A 23,474-nucleotide genomic window follows, 5' to 3' on the forward strand; every position below is an offset into this window, starting at 1 on the left:
TGTTGCCGTACTTTGATTGGTTGTAGGCGTGACGTCATGAGACGTATGGATGAAATCACACTGGCGCACTAATTACTCATACCAATTAATAATTAATAAAATCAATCGCCCTTGTCATTTGCTATTAATTTTGTGATTGATTAACACTGTTAATTGATGTCGTTAATTATAACTATTGAATGCTATAATTAATTGGGACGATAATCGGTTGCTAATGTTAATGAGCGATTACAAATAACTGAATCGATACTGCTTGATCATTGACTTTGTATACTTCACCACACCACTCTTCACATCATGACTTATGACACCCATCCGGTTACATTTCGCGGACACTTCTGGTGCTGCATAGCCTAGTAATGCTTTCGCACTAAAACGTTGCATCAGTTCATCCACCAGAATATCAGGAAGCGCAAAATTGTATTCATTGAGATTTTCGTCCGTGTTGGACGCTAATCTCGAAATTATTTGCCTCTTGTGTGTGAGAACCTGTCACGTCGCATGAGGTCTGCGTTACTCGAGGGCTCTCGTTTTGCGAAATGGCTACTGCGCCACACAGTCCTGCATAAGTAGCAGAAAGCCAAAGAGCGGTCAAACTGCGTTGTATAGAACTAAGCGTAGACAGCTGGGCTAGTTGGTTCACAGTCGCATTATGATACATCGTTCTGGCGCACGAAAAACACGGACGAAGGAAGAATAGACACACAATCGCCGGTGTGTGTGTCTGTTCTTCCTTCGTCCGTGTTTTTCGTGCGCCAGAACGATGTATCATAATGCGTTGTATAGAATACAGAAAGAATTGGCCCTTAAATATAAAAAAAACAATCAACATACGGCGCACAAGAGAGAACAGGACGAACACGAGCGCTACTATAGTATAGCTCTCGTGTACTTCTAGCGTTGGTTGGTGTCTCGTCTCGTTGTGGGCTGTATTACATGACGACCAAGCGCCAACTAGAGCTAATTTATACGCTCTTGAAAACATACAACGAAATGCAGGCCTAGGGATAAGGGAGCCAACCGCCGTTTTATTACGCAGTCAAGTATAAACGCCAAATATATGCAGTCTGTAGCTATATGTTATAGTAGCAGCTATACGTAGTGTATAGTTGCCCTCTACGCGACTATGGGCAATCATCTATATCGGCTAGAAGGATTCCACAGAGGTGCAGCCTAAAGGAAAAGGTTTAAGCACTACCCAAGCTTTAGCTGCAGTCCATCGTACCACCATATGTCACGCGTGTGTCAGGTGTCGAGCAAGCCCAAAGGAAAACAGTTTACATCTGCATGCATATCAGGTTCCTCCTTTTGATGAGTGCGGCTGCTGCTTAAGAAAAACGCGGAAACCTTGGCGCTGTGTTGCAGTGAAGTTCAAGACCAAGCAGCATGCGCTAATTCTTTTCTCCACAGTAGCCTACATTTAAGACATAGTCGCAATGAAGACACTCTGCAGCACGTAAGAACACCCGGAATGGTCAAAATCGGAGCCTTCTCTGGTGGAAAGGGCAAATTTAGTGCAGCCGCTCTGTGGGAGACTGAAGGGTAAGAGGACCAAAACATTTGTCACATTTGAAGCTCTTACAGCACTTCTGCTGGAATTTTCGCGCCTTGAAAGCTGGTTAGCTCCTCAAGGAGGTTTGCCAGTGTTGCCACGTGAGGAGAGTGACGAAGCCAGACCGTAGTTTGACGTTAATGCGGTCGAACTGTGAGAGCTCTGCGCATTTGTTGCCGAAATCAGGCGAATGTAAAAGTGGGAACGTAAAACGAAACGTGCAACCTTTTCTTCGCATTTTTTCTTCGGACCTCACCGTGTTGGTAAGCGTATCCGTGTAGTCGCCCAGGTCGTACTCCCAGCTTGAGCACTCCAACCGGCTCTCATTCAAGAACCTCGGCGTCCCGTCCAGTGCCTCTTCGAAAGCGTACATCTCACACCTGCTTGGCTGCGCTATCCCGTTACCTGGAAAGAGAATAAGAACACTGTCCACCTACGACCGCTGCAGTATTATGAGGGCCGGACGACAACATCCACACATATGACGAAAAGGTGAACGCCAATGCTGCAAAACATGAGCAAATTCGTTCGGTGGACCCGTCGTGCAAAGGAGCTGATTGTCGCTGATTTTGATGCAAATGTGATCAGGTTATTGATTTCCCATTACCTTTTATCCCCAGCTGTCGCCAACCTTAATCACTGAATATCTTCGCAGCGTGTTTGTAGGAGGCATTTTAAGAATTGGATAGGGGGATTTTCAATGTTACTTGAATATACCTTTCTTAAACTGTAATTGCTGTTTACGTTGTCCTGCTAGGTAATTCACAGGAAGAATTAATGAATTACAGACGATGACTAAGGGAATAAACAGGCAAATCATAATGGTGTGCGTACAGAGGATTATCAAGAAAACACAAGGTATGCTAGGCAGTCTGGGAAGGGTACAGTTCACCGCAGGTGGCGAGCATTGGAAGGAGTGAGAAAATAGATGTACTAAGGGCAGGTAGCGACCACAGATACGGACCACGTGTTAAAATTGCTAGGGGAATAAGAAAGTGACGGAGCGCATGTAGCAGGTGATCTCGTGGGAGTTTACCAGTGTTCCTCAAGAGGAAACTATGAAATAGTTACACCTTACCAGTACTAAAATACAAGCAGAAAGATGCCTGCTAACAAAAAGGTTAAAAATAAGTTGAGGACAACGCAGGGAACTCTTGAAAGGAGAGTGAATTTTCTAGCGTTAAGAGACAGGAAGAGAACAGAATAGGTCAGGGGACAAACCGGGGGCATTGATATGGGCAGAAGAGGAAGAAATGGGCATGAGCAGGGCATGTAATGCAAAGGGTAGATAACCGAGGGTAACGGAATGGGTTTATATTTAAAGAAAAGGCGCCGAAAATAGCAAGGCTCTGTTTTCTAAATTCTATCATGCCTTGTCACCTAGCACTGCAGTCATCGTCCCAATAGAGCAGATCTCGAGCCGCAGGACGAAACAATAGGCTTTCAAGAGAACGGAAGAGAACGATATTCTTGCTAAATAATGCCCAATCACATCTTTGTTCACCCTGAGCAGCCATAACACTGTCTAGAAAATGGCAAAAAATACTGAGTACTTTGATGAATATCTGTGGCTTTACTTTTTCGACGATAGCTTCTCCGGCAATGCCTTGCGGTGTCGGTATTGTTATAGGTGCGGTTCCTGTGCTCATGGGTGGATCCTCGACCTGAGTTGCCTCTCCCACAAGAGAGGTCTGCTGCCGAGCGCAGGAGGTGGATGCGGAGAACTATGTTATTTACATTTTTTACAAATGACACTCGTTTTTGATGGGAGTCGAAATGCTCCGAACCAGTCACCGGCTTGTTAGACGGATGGGTCAGTGGGTGCGTGCGCAGCTGGCATCCAGTAAACTGGTATGCTTCTACGCCAGAACGTCTGCGCTATGCCAAATATCTCCAATGCCTTCATTTAGGCAACTGTTCAAAAAAGGACAGGTCGGGCCTGCTAAAGCCGCAAAGGGCTTGGCTGGCAATCCCTGGCGAGTGGCAAAAAGGTTGTCATAGCTATCGTGAAAAATAAAAATGAAAATTGTAATCTTAAAAAAAATGCCCAAACAAAAAACCAATTTCATGAAAACCGAACTACTTTTTTATGAGAGAGTCCGTTAACTGTGCTAGGCCATGTTTTAGTTGCACCTTGGAATTTTTCAGTACACTGACTCATTTGTTTTTGAACAAGACTGCATACAACCTCCATTTTCAAGGCCAAAGAAAATATTATGAGAATTTTAGATACACGTTATAAACCTGCAAGCACAGTGTCGGTTTTCATTCAGCTAATATTTACAAAAGGCGCATGTCTGCTTACCTCCCCAACCACGCCTTTCTTGATCTTCGTAGTGGGTCCACTACCACAGCTATGGCGTGAAAGACTTACCTGTACCGGCAATGCCAATGTCGCTGCTGGGCGTCAAATCATAAAGAAGGTGATGCATGTGCAGAAGTGGTGGAGTGCAGCACGGTGCATATCGGTTGCGTACGCCGGTACAGTCGTCATCAGGTCTGTCTAGAGCGCGTGAAAGGACAGCTTTTGGCTTCATGCACGGCGCCTACCAATGACGCCTGGTTTGAGATAGCCTGCACCTGAGGATGCGCCGCCACACTGATGAGACTGCCTTCATTTTTTTATCGCCATGCAGACCGCAGCCACGATCGCAAACGATCGCCGGTGCAAGCTTTGTAGACTGCAGAGCCAAAGCCGAGATAACACGTCTCGGCGCACCCGGCAGAAAAAATTTTCCGAAACGTGTTATATCGGATTTGGTTCCATGGCCTGCAGCGCTTTCACCGGCGATCGTGGCTGTGGTCCTGCGTGTAGATAAAAAAATAAAATAAAATGAAGGTAGTGTAATCAGTGTGGCGGCGCATGCTCAGATGCAGGCTATCTCAAACCGGGCGTTATCGGTAGGCGTCGCGCATGTAGACAAAAGCTGGCCTTTCAGGAGCTCTAGACAGACCTGCTGAGGACTGTACAAGCGCCCAAATCTTTAACTAGCGTGCGCGAGCGGCGACCTTTCCGTGCGTCAGCGCCGTATGACGGGACGAGGCTGGAAACAGTTTGAGGCTAAGCGCATGCGGACAAAGCGCGCTCAGCTGGGCCCATCGTCTGCTAGGCTGTTCCTTCTTAAGGACGTCACCCGATTATCGCAATTGAGAGGAATAGGCAGCGTGAGTAGGCGAATGGTTTTGCTCACATTTCATGTTTCGAAGGTCAGCGTCGCAGCAACCAAGGAAGGAAATAAAATGATAGACCGAACACGCTCAATCACGCGAAAAACCAAAGAACATGTTCTTCGTTTGTTACTTCCTGACATAAACGCTTTTTTTCGTCTCTAGAAAAAAAAGGCATTTATCAACACACTGCGTTATTTATGCTTCAGCACAGCGGCGAAGCTGTAAAGCAGCTGTAAAACTTCAGTGAAGCTGCTCTACAGGCCGTGTTCGCGGGAGCTTCTCACTGTTACCAAAATGCCACCTCGTATACCTGAAACGAAGAGAGTTCGAATTATAGGAGTGTCAATAGGCGGCTAGTCGCAGAAGGAAATTGCCAAAGCAACTGGAGTGGCCCCCGCTTAAGTGGGCAGAATCATGCGTGCCTACCGGGACGAAGAATGGATTGGAGATGCTCCTCGCTGTCTCACCAGGAAAACAAGCGAAGAAGACTTGCAGATTGTTGCCTGCACTAGTGACAACCCGTTCATGACAGCGGGTGAAATAATTAGGTGCTGGCCTGGGCCTTAATGTGCCAGATGAATTAATTGGGCAATAGCTAAAAGAAGCAGGGATCAGAAACAGGAGAGCTGCGCAGAAGCCCCTACTTTCCGATAGTGCCAGAGCAAAATGGCTAGCCTTTGCTCAAGAGCGTCTCCAATGGACCGTCGACGATGGGCGAAACGTTGCGTTTACTGATGAGAGCACCTTATGCACTCAGTAGGACCAGAAACAAAAAGTATACCGCCCAGTCGCAAAACGATAAATCAATATCATTTGAGTTTTGTCTCGTGGCTTGTTTTATTACACCGATACCGAAGACCGAGTGTATAATAAACAATCCACGAGATAAAAGACAAAAGTTATTGATTTACCGGCGTTGGGCCTCCTTTTCTAAATGAACAGCTCATTCATTCATTATACGCGATATTATAATTTTGCTACCCACTGTCATTAATTGGCATTAAATACTGTTTTTCAAGGCATGATCCGTTATCTCCACGACGTCAAGGCAAGTGGCCGAACATCTGTGAACGTGTGGGGGGTCATCACGAAGGATGGCCTCAGTTCTCTTCACCGCACTGATGGTCGGCTGTGCTCCACAACGTATATTGACATCATTGACCACCAGCTCCTTCCTAACGTGCTGGATGGACCCTACAGAGATTTCCTGCTGCAGCATGATATTTCACCGATCCACGCGGAGCATGCAGTGACCACGCACCTCGAAAACCTTGACCGCTAGATTGGCCGGCCACGGGCGCAGACATGAACATTATTGAAAATGTTTGGGGCATTTTAAAGGCCAACATGTCAAAAATTGGCCTCCATACCGCTACTCCTGATGAGTTGTGTGAGGCCACCAGCAGACAGTGGGAAGAGCTAAAGGCCGACAGCGACCTTGTGCAGGCGCTCTACGACTTCCTGTCACGACGCATGTCTGCAGTGGTCGGGAATGACGGTGACTTCACCCGCAACTGAACGGCCTGTGTGCGCCCATTATTGGTTACACCATTTTTTTTCTCAGCATTTCAGCAAGAATGAAGTGCATAGTAAAATGGTTTACGACATCAGTTTTTGTTGTTTCACTCACATGCAGGCAAAGTGCTGCGATATTTTTGAGATAAACACAGAATATTTCTTACGATCATCACAAATATTGCGCGAGACAGGATGAGTTTTTTAGCAGCTTCCCTTTGCGATGACAACCCGTTTTGTTTATCTTTCCCCATGGGGTATAGGGGGAGCATTTTGATAACTGTCGCAAACTGCCGTGAACACGTCGTGCAGAGCAGCATCACTGCAGTTTCAAAATTTCACAATTGCTTAACAATTTCTTTCTCTATGGCCTCACCTCCGTGCTGAAGCATAAATAACGCCGTGTGTTGATAAATGCCTCCTTTTTTCTAGAAAATAAAAAAGCGTTTACGTCAGGAAGTAACAAACGAAGAACATGTTCTTTGGTTTTTCGCGTGATTGAGTGTGTTCAGTCTACCTTTATATTTTATTTGCTGGCTTGGTTGCTACGACGCTGATCTTCGAAACATGAGATGTGAACAAAATCATTCGCCTACTCATGCTGCCTCTTCCTCTCAATTGCGATAATATGGGGTGACATCCCTAAGAAGGAACAGCCTAGCTGACGATGGGCCCAGCTGAGCGCGCTTTGTCCGCATGCGCTTAGCCTCAAGCTATTTCCAGCCTCGGCCCGTCATACGGCGCTGACGCACGGCATAGTCGCCGCTCGCGCACGCCAATTAAAGATTTGGGAGCATGTACCAGCGCCATTGCTTTGGCGATAGCAAAAACATACGGATCCATTGAATGCCGATTCTTTGATGCACCGACCAAAGGCGCTCAAGATCCCAGTTGTGGCTAGACAGTGGTGAAGCAATGCTAGCGCTCCTTTGGCCAACGCACGTAAAGTCGAATCTTGGAGGAGCTGATGAAGCAGTGGAAAATAGAAACAGCGAGCGGAACACGCGCCCCGTATTCCGGTGGTGCCCACTTCGTGCATACGTATGTACTATCGGCGTCAAATGAAATGCGAACAGGAGCGCGTGGCGAGTGGTCCAGCTTAGGCCGTCTGCCTGCCGCTATCATTTACAGGCGCGCTTTTGCGGTTCGCTATAGTTTTCCTTTGTTTTATTTGACTTTCGCTTCGTCGCTGTGCCGCTGGAGCGCCACATTCATGCTTTTTACAGATCACAAACTGCACAGCGTGGATTCGCTGGCAGCAGTGGGCGAAGCGAGCGGTCCTTTCTGCCTGGTTTAACAGCACGATTTATAGGACGAGTTGGAAGTACTTCTATTCTAGAGCTCCCTATGATGCTTCGTCAGGCAGGTTGAAATTTCTCGCCTAATGCACCCAACCTACACATCTGCAAGGCCTCCGTGAGACTGTCTCAGAAGTGTGGTGCTTTTTCTTCGCAACATCATTGCAGTTGTGAATAAACATAGTCATTTTTCTCCGCACGGAGAAAGTACGGACTTGAGCCTGCGTTTGGGTCCACGTATAAATACTGCGGACAATACCGCCATTGCACGATAATAAACGACGAGACCTCTTTTCCTGAACTGGTCAACAATTATTTTTTGCTCAGAACAGGCGCTGATAGCACCACGATGATGAAGAAAAAATTGGAGGACGCTTAAGCCTCGGCTTTAAGAGTGGAACGCGACAGCGTGTTGCAGCACTGCCAGGGAGTCCACGGAATGCCATCGCCCGTTCGGCTCGACACCTTGCCCATTAGACATATCGCTCTGCTACGTACGGTGAAACGGACGCGCGGAGCGGCAAACCGCGTAGAAGCGCTGCCAGGAGCCTCGCCGAAACGCGCGGGACTCAAGCTGCAGTCGTAGTTCGTCGGCACATCGTTCTCGACAAACCCGATGCCACGAACGCCAGCATAGCATCCGCGCCGAACGAACGGGCACAAAGCCGCAAGCTTCGTCGTGAACGCGCTTTGGATGTGCGCTTCGTTATTCGCCGCTCCCCGCGTGATTGCTGCGTACCCGCAGTGCCCCACTGCGCCCGAACGAGACGAGCGGGAGGCGCTAGGGAGCCTCGATGCCCGCTCGCCTCGCCTCCGCTTTCAGGGTGAGGACACCCTTTGTAGCACTCCGCGCCGCCGTTTCCCCCTCGCAGCGGCATGTTGGGTCACACGCGCCGGTCGCGTATACTGCGCGCTATACATGTGGCGTCGTTTTTGTGCGGTTGCGTGGCGACTGCAATGATGTGAATAAACTGGAAATTGACGCTACATGGTTGTTTCGCTCGTGGCAGCAATGTTCTGCCAGATTTGAATGTTTTTTTTTTACATGATGCAGTCGCTGCGCTTGCACGCCGATCGAAAAGTTATGCCTGGCAGCTGCGTTCCCCACTCACTGGCTACACTGAAAAAGAGCCTGCGGTTATTGGCGCCTCCTTCTATGTCATAATTTACAGTATCAGGGTCGCCGAATGCTGTTGGATTATGCTACATTTCTTGTTCTAACTTAAAAACTGTTTATTAGATCCCAAGTTTCTCAGGTATGCCAGCAGCGCGGAGGATGATCTGCCGAACATAACTATTTTTTGCGTGGCTAACACCCGCTTGTCCAACATTAACTGGGATGACTGTCTTATTGTCGATCTGCACCCAGTGTCTTCTATCGAGAGCGACATACTTTCTCATTTAGCAGGATTCTTAGCCCAATTTTGTCTACTGTGGAACATTGCTTGGTCTGCATGCGCAAGCTGACCGCGGAAGAGCCCGGGGAACCGCACAAACTCGTTCAGCTTGTGGAAATATGGGGGGACAAAGCCTTTCGCCCCTCCCGCACTCCCACTCCGCGAATGCAGCGTTCCCGCTCGCGAACCGCGGAGGGGTTAGTGCCCGAGGGACGAAGGGAAGGGACGACAAAGCGTTAACACTCATATGCTATTTATTACTCTTGCAATTAATACACAGAGCGGGCCAGCTAGCTACAAAACATCAACATCAACGAGGCATTCCTCGGGATTGAAGGCTACGTAAGAGGGACTTCCGACTTACCGGCTGGGGCAGGGGCGCGACTTCGGAGGTATCGGCGGCGAACGTTTGTATGCGCCGATAATGGCGGCCGGGTTTTCCCGTGCGCGCCGCATTGTTGGGGCGAAGCCATTCCCTAGCATTTGCTGGGGAAGGCGGTCAGAGCGAACGTTTGCTGCGGTCGCTTCGCTGCCTGGAACCAGAAGTCCAGCGGCAAGGCACAACGGATCCCCGTGTGCCTGCCGCGGAAGGTGGCGGGAGCGTGCGGCCGCAACCGGACACGACGCTGGCCGGATCCCGAAGAGCCTCTCTCGGGTTCCGCAGAATTCCGCGTAACCTGCGAGGTGGCGCTCCCGTCGCCGTTCCCTTTACCCCATGAGGGAGACTTCCCTCCGCCCAGCCGGGGGCTGTCCGTCCCGACTGCCGACGATGAAGATGGGCCGCATCGAAATGGAGGGGGGAAACAGGTTCTCCACATCCCTCCCTAAATGTCGGCCTATGGTATTCTAGGCACTGTACCTATGGTTGAACCCGTCCATGGATGCCATTGACGAAGGGGCCACGAGCGTTGCGGTGATGACTGCAAGACAGCTCGTACAGGCGGGGTGCCAGGGTCATCCGATGAGCAGCAAGGTCACCGGGCACCCGTCCTTGTCCCGCGGCAGGCATCCAAAATTAGCGTGTCGGGAGGGTGTTGTTCGCGCCGACGCGCCTTTGTTGGAAGGTAGGGGGGCTGGCACCCTCGCTCTAGTAGCCGCTGCAAACTACTCGCCGGAGACTCCCCAGCTCGATGACTCACGGCCGCAAGGCAGCAGGCAGGGACACATACAATGGACAGCAGGCCGCGGCAGCTTCTCTTGAACTCTGCATATCGCTCCTAGGAGCTCCAAAAGTTTGAGTAAAAAACAATGGAGACCGCGCAAACCCACCATTCGGTAAAATGCGGAGCAATGCAAGTGCCAAACAATCCTATTCGGCACCGCCCAAACGCTCGGTTCATTTGAACGTAGCTGGCTCTCTTCGGTCGAAGCACATTCGCGGTTCGCTTTCTGGCATGGTGGTGTTAAGCTCATTTGAACTGCGTTAGAGTCTCTGGTTCCGCGAAATTATAAATTCGCTTCGCAGCCCAAAAATACTAAGTTTGTTCGAACAAAGTCAGCTTTCTGTAGTTGAGCGAAACCTCTCGGCTCTAGCGAGGATAAATATAAAACAAGCAAACCCGTTTGCGCGTGCTTGTGCCACGGTGCGACTGTGTCCTCCCAAAAGCGACAGGCAGCTCCCAAGGAGCCTTAGACCTACTCGCTCTTACACTTCCGGGTGCCTACAAAGGGCCAAGGACAATAGCTAGAACACAACGCCACGAGGAGATACGTTTCTGCCAAGGTGACCCTAACGCGAACGGCGCCTACCGCTTCTCGCCGTGTCGCAGCGCCCCGGTGCTTTTCCTGTAATCACGACTGAAATCCAAATCAGCTGACTACGGCCCCCGGCACCCAGAGCCAGAACAGAGAATATTTACAACTATGTACAAGAAAAATCGGGCCACCCACCAGGCTTCCGCATTCACTCGCTTTTGGCTTGCTGTTCTCCGTGGACGTCTCGGTCTCGCTCTCCATGAGCGAACCTCGTAGGTTCACCTTCCAAAGGTGTACCGATGAAGTGTTCATCAAAAGCGTAGCATGCACTTGAATTCTCCCATGCTGCTATTACGCTCATCTCGCTGTCAAGAAAGCAGCTTAGCCTTGCTAGCAACTCCGAATGCGGGTCAGGCCTAACGCTGTTCCAAATCCGGGCGGGCATTCCACGAACCGAACTGACTGCCGTCCCTCGTCCCAAGAGCTCGCCCCACGTTGGGCGCCATTGTGGAAATATGGGGGAACAAAGCCTTTCGCCCCGCCCGCACTCCCGCTCCGCGGATGCAGCGTTCCCGCTCGCGAACCGCGGAGGTGTTCGTGCCCGAGGGACAAAGGGAAGGGACGACAAAGCGTTAACACTCATATGCTATTTATTACACTTGCAATTAATACACAGAGCGGGCCAGCTAGCTACACAACATCCACATAAACGAGGCATTCCTCGGAAATAGAAGGCTACGTAAGAGGGACTTCCGACTTACCGGCTGGGGCAGGGGCGCGACTTCGGAGGTATCGGCGGCGAACGTTTGTATGCGCCGATAATGGCGGCCGGGTTTTCCCGTGCGCGCCGCATTCTTGGGGCAAACCCATTCCCTAGCATTTGCTGGGGAAGGCGGTCAGAGCGCGCGTTTGCTGCGCTCGCTTCGCTGCCTGGAACCAGAAGTCCAGCGGCAAGGCACAACGGATCCCCGTGTGCCTGCCGAGGAAGGTGGCGGGAGCGTGCGGCCGCAACCGGTCACGACGCTGGCCGGATCCTGAAGAGCCTCTCTCCGGTTCCGCAGAATTCCGCGTAAACTACAAGGTGGCGCTCCCATCGCCGTTCCCTTTCCCCCATGAGGGAGACTTCCCTCCTCGCCCAGCCGTGGGCTGTCTGTCCCGACGGTCGACGATGAAGATGGGCCGCATCGAAATGGAGGGGGGAAACAGGTTCTCCACAAGCTGAAAGAGTTTGTACAAGGTTTGTACAAGAGTTTGTACTTACGCAAGCCAAGAAGTTCTGAAAATTGTTGAGCAATGCGAAATGAGATTTAAATTTTTGCTGAACCAAGGGATATTAGTCGTGTCAAAAAGCCAGTGAAGACACTAAGACAAATGATTATCAGTACTGTGGCCCTCCCACAAGTTTCGTGCACACAGCACTCAGAAATTTTCCAGAAACTTGTTGACCGTTTTGTGTCCCTTAGGCTTCGTATTTTCGCACGATGGCTGAACACACCTGAACGTCCTGGTCGATCCTATGGAAGCAAAACAGTAGCAGGCGCAGGCCTTCAGTGAATACAAGTTGCCTTTTGTTTGAGATCGCAGAGCGGAATGTGCACATTCAATATCATGTATATTGTAAATAAATGCATTATTATTTGCTGTTCTGATATTTACGTGCTGTGTTTCACTCAGCAACACCGACTCCTATGGTCAGTGCATTCGATGTCCGCCGTATTCCGATGGCGAAAAGTGCGGAGGCTTGGAGTAGCGACACACAAAACATACCTTTTAATTTGGTTTTGTTGAAGTGGACAGGCTGGTCATTACGAGCTGGCATTGCCTTGAACCTTCCCAGAACTGAAGTCAAAATTTCACGGCGAATAAGTAGTGGTTATGGCTATCACGCTCTTGTGCAAATTGAATCATACCACGCACAAGTTAATTGTAGACTACGAAAGAAAACCACGCAGTAGCAGATTCAACAAAGGTGACTGTTTCACACATTCCTTGAAAGCAAGACAAATTATAAAATAATGTGAGTCAATTTTGTGCTACCATTAAACAGCGAGACTCCTACACAGTTCAATGGTCTGTTTCAACAACACCCCAAACACGAGGTGAGCAGTATGTCAAAATCATCTGACAGTTGTTATGCTTTTATATATTTATCTCTTATATAGTGCCACCGCTTTGTCGCAGAAGCAACAGAGGAGCAAGTTAATGCCCAAACATACTAGAAACTGTTGTTGACAGGAAAGCTTGATATTCTCATTAGAACTGCCCAAGTGGAAGTGTTTGGCGATTATGAAACTCCACTTCTAAATAAGCAATTCTGACTGTTGGAAAAGCAATCGAGATGTAGAGTATCCGGGTGTACAGATAGCGCTGGAAATGTTACAACCGCTGTGAGAATGTAACGAATGTTCGCAAGGCGCCGAATTTCTCAGCAGATGGGATGCGAAACAAGACATATTTTAGCTTAACTAACCCCGATTCACTGTTTGAAACATCTCCGGTACCACCCTTTCGTGTTAGAACACCAGGTTTGCGGATTTTCACGCAGTAGTGGCAGTTTTCTCTTCCGAACGGCCCGCCGCCGCATTGCGCTCTATGCAGCCGAACGGGAGAGTGTGACCCAACATGTCGTCGTCGCGGGCAGTGTCCTCACCCTGAAAGCGGAAGCGAGCGGGCATCGTGCACCCTAGGAAGCCCTGCCGTCGCGCGCCATCTGTTGGGGCAGTGGCGTACATTGCGAGGAGGCGGAGGAGGAGTGCGAGGAGAATTTTTCGCTCACCGCCAACGCCGCCGACGCTGACGACACCGGCTTTTCTGCTACAACAGCTCCTTAACTCTATCGCGTTAAAATCAAAGCGCTGCAAGCCAGGGCGCCATCAGCGCTCGCTTTACATACGCGGGCAACAGGCGCTGCCGCCAGAGAAACTGCGCTGCGCCACTTGAGTTCAGTTGCACTCCAGTGGCAAAGCGAGAAAACGAGCTCAAATGAAAACAGAAGCGAAAGTGTCGATAACCGGATGCGGGCGCCTATCGCTGAGAGCGACAGGCAGACGGGCTAAACTGGACCGTTCGCCACGCGTTCCGCTGTACTCGTTTCATTTGACACCGATAGTACACCTCAGTCCGTGCCTTTGCGAGACCCCAGGTGACGTGTCTTTAGCTGTTGCGTAAATGGAACTGAAGGAGCACTTCTCATCACTTTAACGATTATAATGCCAGGCTGAATACTAAAAAAAAACGGTTTCAATGCGCTAGCGATTTATATTAAAGTGTTCAGGAGCTGAAACACGTGCCTGTGACTGATTTAAAGACTGTTCGAGCTGCTACCCTAAAACTCACGCGTTCCGAGACGCTGGCGGCGACGATTGCTCTTTTCGGAGGAACGGAAAACGCCTAGTCTATGGCCGGATACAAGTCAAGAGCGAAGCGACACATGCCCCTCAAAACAGGCCATGCAGCCAATTGCATCGACTAATGTTCATGACGCCGCGGCTAATCTAATTAAGCCGTGGTTATTCACTTTTCATCCGCCATCCCCCACGATTTCACGCAACCAGGTCCAAAGAAATCGGTCAAGTGGGAGAATCGGACCACGCCTTTGGGTATAGGGGTTTCTAATGGGAGATTAGTCCATAATGCACTGCAGTCTAAATCGCTGTTGCTTTGCAGTTCTGTGCCTACAAAAATCTTGGGACAGCAGCCTGTGCTCCATGTCACGGCGATATTAATTTCCGCTAAATAGCACAGTGGCCGGTGAGCTTCTGGCACGCATATTAACATTTCTGGGAGTTATAATCGTTGGCTATTACCACAGGTTTCGTCACGCTAGTTCAGACCGCCGGAAGCATTCATGCATGGTGCACAGGCTTCATGGATGGGAACAAACCGGTGTAGACTCACGTTCTTCCCACGGAACTCCTTTCTCGAGCCACATTTCTGTCGACCAGTTAGTCAGCTGGGCAGGCTTGGCGCACCAGTGCTTGAGCTGCGGTGCGATGAAGGTCGGCGCCATGGCATGGTACGCTGCGGGGAACCCACGAAGAAAGCAGAAGGCCATCACCGGGTAGTGCCATGGTCCCAGCTTCTTGAAGACGTCGTCTGTGCCCACCATCTGCAGTTTATTAGCATGGTCAAATTATGCCGGGTATAAACATGTGCATTTCCGAAACGGAGGGGCAACGCATGAAAAATTTTAAACAGGAACACCTAATTTCGTTGCGTGTTGGGAATGCTACAGCAAAAGCAGTTGGTGATGCCTTTGCCGAAAGTGACGTCACTTTCGGTCTCGTGACATCACATCTCTCCAGCCAATGGGAATTTTCTGGTCTTGGGACGTCACTTTTCTCGAGACAATGGATGATGTTTTATGAGCGACGATGCATTCTGACCCCATGTGGCTTGTACTGCGTTCATGTAAAAAAGAACAGTTGTAATAGAAGCCAAAGCGATATAAGATGTTCATGATACTTTCAAGTTGGCTGGGGAGGTTTTAAAATCACTGGTGCAAGCACAGGCCACGGTACTGCGAAAATATTTAGTTCTGCCTAGTATTGGCAAATGCGGCATATTATGGACGCATGCACCCGATCCTGCAGTGATCGTGCGAATGATCAGCAACTCAAGGGCATTGTTTCGGCACGTGAGAATAAAAAAGTGTTCGCAGTTTCCACGGTGCGCGTAGTAACGTCCATGTCATGAACTAGAATATTCTTGTCTTTCTTTCCGGGGTTTAACGTCCCAGAGGGACTCAGGCTATGAAGGACGCCGTAGTGAAGGGATCCGGAAATTTCAACTACCTGGATTTCTTTAACGTGCACTGGCATCGCACAGTAAGGAAAGGCGTCCTTCTAGTAAGGAAGGGCGTGAGGCAAGCAGACACAATCTCGCTAATGCTTTTCACCGCCTGTTTACAGGAGGTATGCCGAGGCCTGAACTAGGAACAGTTGAGGATAAGAGTTAATGAAGAACATCTAAATAATCAGCTATTCACTGATGACATTGCCTTGCTGGGTCACTCAGGAGATGAATTGCAAAGCATCACCAATGAGTTAGACAGACAGAGCAGAACGGTGGCTTTAAAGATTAACATGGAGAAAACCAAAGTAGTGTTCAACAGTCTAGCTAGGGAACAGCAGTTCACAAATGGCAGCGAGGTGCTGGAAGTGGTAAAGGAATACGTCTACTCAGGGCAGGTAGTGACCCCTCATCTGGATCCTGACAGGGAAATAACTAGAAGAATAAGAATGGTATGGAGCGCTTATGGCAGGTTCTCTCAGATCATGAACAGCAGTTTACTAATATCCCCCAAGAGAAAAGTGTACAGCACTTGTATCTTACCGGTACTGATCTATAGGGCAGAATCGTGGAGGCTAACGAAAAAGGTTCAGCTTAAGTTAAGGACAACGCAGCGAGCTTTGGAAAAGAAAAATGATAGGTGTAACGTTAAGAGACCGGAAGCCAGCAGAGTGTGTTAGGGAACAAAAGCGGGGGGGGGGGGGGGGCTAATGAAACCCTAGTCGAAATCAAGAGGAATAAATGGGCTTTGGCAGGGCATGTGATGCGAAGGCAAAATAACCGCTGGTCCTTGAGGGTAACGGATAGGATTCCAAGAGAAGGCAAGGTAGCAGGGGGCGGCAGAAGGTAAGGTGGGCGGGGGAGATTAAGAAGTTTGCAGTCATAGGGTGCGCAGCTGGCAAGGGACAAGGTTAATTGGAGAAACATGGGAGAGGCCTTTGCCCTGCAGTGGGCGAAATCAGGCTGATGATTATGCTGATGACAATGTCATCGCACAGAACACGGGCCTCTAGAATTTCGGCTCCATGGAAATTCGCCTCCATTGAAATTCTCCGCGGCTGGGATCGAACCCGCGTCTTTCGGGCCAGCAGCTGAGCTCCATATAACCACTCAGCCGCCTCGCCGGCACTGGAATATTCACTTTGAAAACATGAACGAAAACGTTCCACTTGTTCATTCATGTTTGCGCTATTTCCGCATAATTATTCACAAAACATTCAGCACTATCATCAGACTTTCTTAATTAAAAGATTAATTAGTAAGTTTTGGTTATTTACGAACTTACTTAGAACAACATTTAAAGGAACTCATGTCCACCGCGGTTGAGAGATTGCTTCGCTAAACATTTTTTCTATCTCAAACTTTCTATTTGTAGAAATTTTTTCTATGACTCCTGGGGATACAACCAAGGATAGAACATCTCTGAAGATGCCCCAAAACCGCAGAGTAGAATAAAGTTTTCTCCTCCGGAAGTTCGGAGAAGCACTCGGCATATGCACACGGGGAACAATATAGAGAAATAGCTTAGAAAGGAAAATAACAGTGAAAAAATTGGGACGACGCTTAAAGGGGCAGAGAAGGGTGCTCTAATAAAGTTGCGGCATGCCTGGGATATTGAAGCACGCCGCTTCACGAATAGTGTCCAGCAAGGATTTTTTAAATGCGCTTTGTAGAAGCTGAGTTATCTGTAGTTAAAATTTGAATTTCAACGTCTTCGCGCCTTTCCCTCTCCTCTCGTCACTTTTTGCACGCTGGAAGGTAGGCGCTCCTTCGCCGACCCCCCTCTGGGAGTGGAGCTTCCCGACCCGCCGGAGCTAACCGGCTTTTTGGCCGCGGCCATGGTAGCTGCCTGACGTCTGAACGAATATAACCAATGCCCACCTCTCCCATTGTATACGCAGATGCGGGGGACGGAGGAGGGCGCGAGCATGAATAAGTCGCCGGGAAGGGCTCGACAACTTTGACTCGCGATTGTGGGTCGTCTGCTGCGTGTAGAAGAGTATTATTTGGCTCTGGTTTTCATGGAAACACAGTGCAGTGATTAAGCGAGTTAATTTGCTCCCCTCGGAAGGTGTTTCAGAGCCCCTTTAAGCTTCGCCTTGTGAGTAGACGCGATAGCGCCGTCTCCTTCTCCCCCTTTTTATTATTTTTATTTCTCATTTCTCACCGATTGCCAGTCCACCGTCACATTAAGTATCACGGTCATCGATTACAACCACAATTAGTTATAACCATACGGATTACCAATCACCTATCACAATTATTCATTACCAGTCATTAATCACTTTCTAGGTTTCACTGAACGGCATACTGCACCTCGACATAATCGTACATACACACACAATTTCTTTTAGTACAATGAAGCACCATAGCATCACCCTTTGATTCCGCGCAATTTCTGACGCCTAATTATCACATTAATATTTGGCTTTAATTTAAATTACTATAACATAAGTACCCATCCAAAACACAAGTTACTAAGTCGTACACAGCACAACGCGTTCACTAGGTGCCCCTCTAACAGGCTTGAGCCAAGGGCCCTTTGTGGCCTATCCGTTGTGTGCCCGCCTGGCACGCGGATGGTCTGTATTCGAATCCCAATGCCTGCTACTGCACTTTTCTGTATTCTGATTTCAGGGATTCTGTGGACGACGGGCGACGCCGCGGGTTTTGAGCAGAACGCGCTCCTTGCGCTGTCGCGTAACATATAATCCAAATTTAGAGCTTTGGAAGAAGACAAATCAAGTAAAACGAAATATACATGCCCCCTACTCTTGACGACTGTGCGCATGGTGTGAATGAAAATTGGATTGGCTTACACACGCCGGTCGTGTCCTCACTAAATATTCCGCAATTTCCTTCGTGGGAACAAAATACTTGCGTCGCTAAACACCACAGCACATATATGCGTAGAAAGGCGCAGCCCAGCACGTCCTCGATTTGCCTTTGGCTGAAAACTTCAGTTGCCCTAACCCAATGCGGATATCCACGCTTCTCTGGTCACTGCACTTGTTAAATGGAAACACCTAGGGGTTAATTGGAGAAACGCGGGATAGGCTTTTGTCCTGCGGTTGGCGTAGTCAGGTTGATGATGACGTTTGTGAGCAAGCAAACAAAATCAAACAATGAACACCGCTGTTTCAATCCAGATATTAAAATATGCGCCAAAAGCCTTGCGCCCCGCGGTAGCTATGTCGCTCTGCAATTTGGCAACAAGGGCTCAGGATTGAAAGGAGGCCGTGACGGGCGCCTTAAGATCCAGGTGAAATAAGAAACATTACCGTGTGCTCTGTGATGTGATTCCACAGGCATGAGCAAGCTTATCTATAGCGCCAAAATGGTGTGCTGCCGAACAAATAATGAGTAATATCAGCGCTTCTGCTACCTTAGAATAACAATGGTCGAAGTATTATGGTATTAAGTATAAGCGGCTTTCCCTGAGCGCAATAGCTGCCTCCGGAACGCAGTAGCTGCGAAAAAGTTTTCGTCCTTTTGCTTTGCAGTGGACGACTCGCGCGCTACAGACAAGCTGGCCCGCCTCTGAATGTAAAGAAAGCCCAGCTGGTCGAAAGTAATCCGCAGGTCTCCACTGCGGCGTCTCTCGCAGCTCACGGGCAGCTTGGAGATGTTAAACCCCTCAAACGTATACCTGCATGCATACTTGCGCACATGTACCCTCCATTACACATTCGGCCTTTTTATCAAAATTAGTACTCTCCATTGACGCATTCCAGACACCACGAAGTTCATGTCTGGCTGAAATCACCGTGACAAAAAAACTACTCGACACATTTTCATATCAGTAGGAAAGACCATGTGGACCTGTACTAACATCAGTTTGTTTTCACTGTTTATTTGACTTTAACCTCCAAGGTGAATGTGGGCCAATTTTAACAGCTTCAAAAACCCTTCGCTTACGGCAGTTAAAAAACCTCGCGCAGGGAGTCCATTTTCTGGCAAGTGACCCACTTGCTCCTGAAATTCGTCCCAGGCCAAATACTAACGAGTCTCCAAGACCAGCAATTTTAAGCAGCAAAGCGAAGGTTCACGTTTTGCCAGTTTGGAGTGGCACAAGTCAGAATTCGCATGTACTGGTGCCGCTGGATGAGGAAGGGACTGCATTGCCCATTCCGCGTCTACTGTGGCGAAAAAGATATCGATGTGTTTATCTTTGTTGTTTTTGCTACATTCACATATATTGTGCCCTTTATATAAGCCGCTTCTTTTTAAGAAAACTGTTTTTTTCGAACCAGCGCCAGTCGCTCCTTTCTAATTGTTTATCTCATTTTTTCCCGCTGTTTTCTGATATTGGGTCCAATTGATTCTTGGCAGTTCACCCGCATTTCTGTACTGCTCCAATATTCCTTCTTTTCTGATCAAGGTAAAATGCCTCACGTAAGAGCAGCGCAGAGGCGGCTGAAGAATGATACCGCGATTTGCTGCTGCGGTGTTCAGTGATGTAGCTTTGAAATGTCTTCGGTGGTCACTTCTGCGACATGTTACATTGGAGGTCCAACGTGAACTCTAAGCCGGCCTCACAGCAAGTTAATTGTTACCTTGTTGCTTATCCAGTGCCTTATATCTTCCAGCAACGATTTTCTTTACTCGAAAAGTATTTTGCCTCAGCGCTCTCTGCGCTTTCGAACTGAGCTAAGATGCAAGTTACTGAGCCGTGCTCAGTAAGGATCGTGGTCCGAGTTACCGCGGGTTTTTACGTTGCTTCGCTTCCACAGATAGAGGGCGCGCGAATTTACGACTAGCACATAGCGCAGCCGTTCCTTGGCGGATGTTGAGCATTGGTGTGAGAATGAGTTGTGCTCACTCAGTTAACCAGGGGATGTCTCCGTAGAGGCAGGCCACGAGGCCAATGATGGAGTCACGGAAAGGAGAAAATAGATCTGCAGCACTCGCGCGACAGTGCACGGGACACATCCTCGACGAGGTTGTTGCTACAGCCGACATGGGAATTAAGGTCCTTTGCTGCCCATTGTGTTGCGCGCAGCGAGGAGGTGCCGAGCATTGACTCGTCAAGACAGACATTAGCCCATCTCACGGAGTAGGACAACCGCAGCTTCTGTCGACGACGACGAGAGACAGTGCTCGGTCACGAGGAGATCGCGTCTTCTGATGACTTCAGCTCTATACTCCGGCTAGTTCAATGAGCACGCTGGATGCACTGTGCGGCAGCGCTGCAACCCAGAGTTACGTTCACGGTTGGCAACGATTTCTATGAAACTTCTTTACTGATCGCGACCATGACAAGCCGCCTATGTTTAAGTTGCAAAAAGCCACTGTTAAGTCATCCATGGTCGGACTTCGCGCCCTTCTTTTGAATATTAGAGGTAAATAGAGATACTACCCAAGGCGGCTCCATGGGTACACTATAGGTAAATCGTACGTAATTTGTTTAGGTTGATTAAATCGTTCTAATCGGTAGTCTGCACACCTGATAAAGCCAATACGAAGAAGTCGAAGCTAATAAATGACTTGCAATGCAGAAAACTTCACCGAAAACTCGCCTATGCGAACCATTACAGTAACGTCACAGATAAAGTCCCTAGTCGCGTTGACAGCGCGGGAAAACTGAACAGAGTGTGAAAAAAAAAAAACATCTACGCGTGAATTTGTCACACTAGACTCCAGCTAAAGAGGCTTAAGTAAACGTTTCAAGAAGAAATCGGCGATGTTCAAATCGCCTTCAGCGCCTCTTCAGTGTTATAACCACTCCCTGGCACTGAAATTAGCAGTGTCGAAGTGATAGTTGGGCGACTTTGTTTCCGCTCGTCTTGTTAGCACATCTGCGCTAACTGTGAGGAGCAGGGTGCAAAAAAATAACAGCAAATATGGGCCCCACAAAAGCCACCGTCGTGAGCATGCTCGTTGATATCCCAAACCGATTGTGGGGCTTCACCATTGAGTCAGGGAGCGTCAAGGTTTAAGACCGAAGACCGGATTGTTTTCCAGGCTCCGCCTCCCATCCAGACTAAGTATATGTGAGAGTACTTGACAGCTTTGACCAGCAAGTTCAAGGTGGCTTTGACGCTTCGTCAATCGGAAATTTTAAACGTGCACGCCGGTATACAACACTGAACTGTTGCACTCTAAACCTTATTTATTAATGAGTGCGCTGTTAATAGGATTGAAGCACCTCCTCTCTTAATTGCTGCAAACCGGCCTAGAGAGCTGGTGCTTCCGCTTCCACCCTGCTACCAACAGAAGCACGAAACGGTCTAACAAGAAATATGGCGAGTCAAATAAGGAAAAAAATGTCATGCGAGTCATTTTGGCTATTTAAGTAAGGGGGTAGTTGCATCATGTCGTCACTGTTAGATGTGATCCCCGCTATCATTTACAAGTACTCTAGATGCTCCCCGGCGCAACGCGCTTTAGTAGGAAACGAGAAGAGAAGCTGCCAATCGACCGCCGGTTAGTCGAGCAAATAGTTTTCAATGGACAAGATACAAGGGCCTAATTACAGAACGCTTCCAATCTGAACAATCTCAAAGCTCCGCTACTATTGAGCCGCAGTGAACACGCCCTGACCACGGTGAGGGCCGACCAATACGAACGCGGTTCTGAGGCAGTTTTCCACGTACCTTCAGATTGAGAGCGGTCTGCAATTCGGCCGCAGGAAACACAGGGAGTCATAAAAGTAACGTAAATGAGCGACTAAGTGCACGGGTCGAGCTATGGTTTTGTTACAGGCGACTCTTGCCAAATGACATTGTTCAAGGGCAAATGATCGAAAAACGCACTGACGGCGACTTCTTCGCTATGCGTTGCGTCTGAAAAAGGAGATATAAACTTCTTGCGCCTCGGTTTAGTTTCTACTCACATTCTCGGGATACTCTCTTGGTGTAGGCTTGACGCCGGAAAGCAGAGGCACCCGAATCAAAAGGCGTCCGTCCTTCCAAATAAACCACCTTTCAAAACTCGTCTGAACCCCAGCAGTGGTGATATGAGAAGAGGGCTCTTTATCGCGGTTCCTCCTCCACCCGACCGTATGTCAACACAGCGCAATGCGACCTTCTACAAGTGCAACGATCTTCTACAAGTGGAGACCACTTGCAGACCTGCGAAGATACGGGCGCTACGCAGGGAGCTACACTGTGGGCGATTTCGTGCTTATCTCTCTTGCAGTGCAAGAGCTTGATGTTTCGAGAGCTTCGCACCCTTTCTTCTCGGTCATCTACCGGAAGCTCATCGAGCCACAAAGTGCCTGACAGGGACCACCTTGAAAGTCTAGGCTCACCCAGCCTGTGTCGCCGCATGAATGGAAATCGCCCGCCAAGTCTCGCACAGTGCTCCTCCGCAGTGGTGCAGAGCAGGAGGTACGACGAACCGGCGCTTCCCATTTCTTGTGTCGTTAGCAGTGTTAAGCCTATTTATACAGGAATACAGGAATTTTATTGCAAGATATGTATATACAGTACATAGCGTGTTCCCGCAGAAGCGCAAGCGCTTATGGGCGGGCCACGGCGGTCACAACAGCATGCGGTCAATACAAAACGCTGAAATTGCACAATTTACAATGCAAAAAGAAGAAGAAAAAAAATAGCAATAACACAAAGCCGAAATATTACATATAGTTCAGTCAACAAATTTAGCGATTGATAATTATGTAACGCAAAGAAAATCTGGAGTTAATAAATAGAACACAAACAAGATAGAAATTATAAAGCAACTCAGTATTTCCTTTCTTTAAAACTTTCAAACCACGCTTGCAGTCCAGATGTCACAGCCGTCCATGAATCACAATCAAACACCTTTGCAGGTAGTTTGTTAAAGTGGTAGGATATATAGAACTGTCGTGTCCTTTTACCATAATGTGTATAAACCCTTGGAACTTTATAACGCGCTATGTGCCTAAGCGACTCTGGTTTTTTATCTGGCTGTTTAAACTGTGCTGAAAAGTAGTTTCTCAGAACTACCACCTGCAAGTACAAGTCATGCAGAGGAATAACTCCTGCTTTAACCATTCTGGTGTTATGGTCGGACTTCTCGTAAGCAGTGCCACACAATAAATTAGTGGAGATTCTGCACAGGAAACTATCT

At 48.6% G+C, this 23,474-nt stretch overlaps 1 protein-coding gene across 1 annotated transcript in view; it reads right to left on the reverse strand.

The window, feature by feature from the left end:
• Positions 1-1,511: 1,511 nt before the first annotated feature.
• LOC144126927 (uncharacterized) overlaps positions 1,512-23,474 on the reverse strand; it is a 49,156-nt gene continuing 27,193 nt past the window's right edge. The window contains exons 3-5 of the mRNA XM_077660455.1: positions 14,526-14,736; positions 1,809-1,957; positions 1,512-1,535 (exon numbers count right to left, since the gene is read on the reverse strand). Coding sequence (XP_077516581.1) covers positions 1,512-1,535; positions 1,809-1,957; positions 14,526-14,736 — 384 coding nt within the window. The remainder of the gene's footprint in view (positions 1,536-1,808; positions 1,958-14,525; positions 14,737-23,474) is intronic.

Source organism: Amblyomma americanum, chromosome 1, assembly GCF_052857255.1.
Source record: "Amblyomma americanum isolate KBUSLIRL-KWMA chromosome 1, ASM5285725v1, whole genome shotgun sequence".
NCBI classification, from domain to species: Eukaryota; Metazoa; Arthropoda; class Arachnida; order Ixodida; family Ixodidae; genus Amblyomma; species Amblyomma americanum.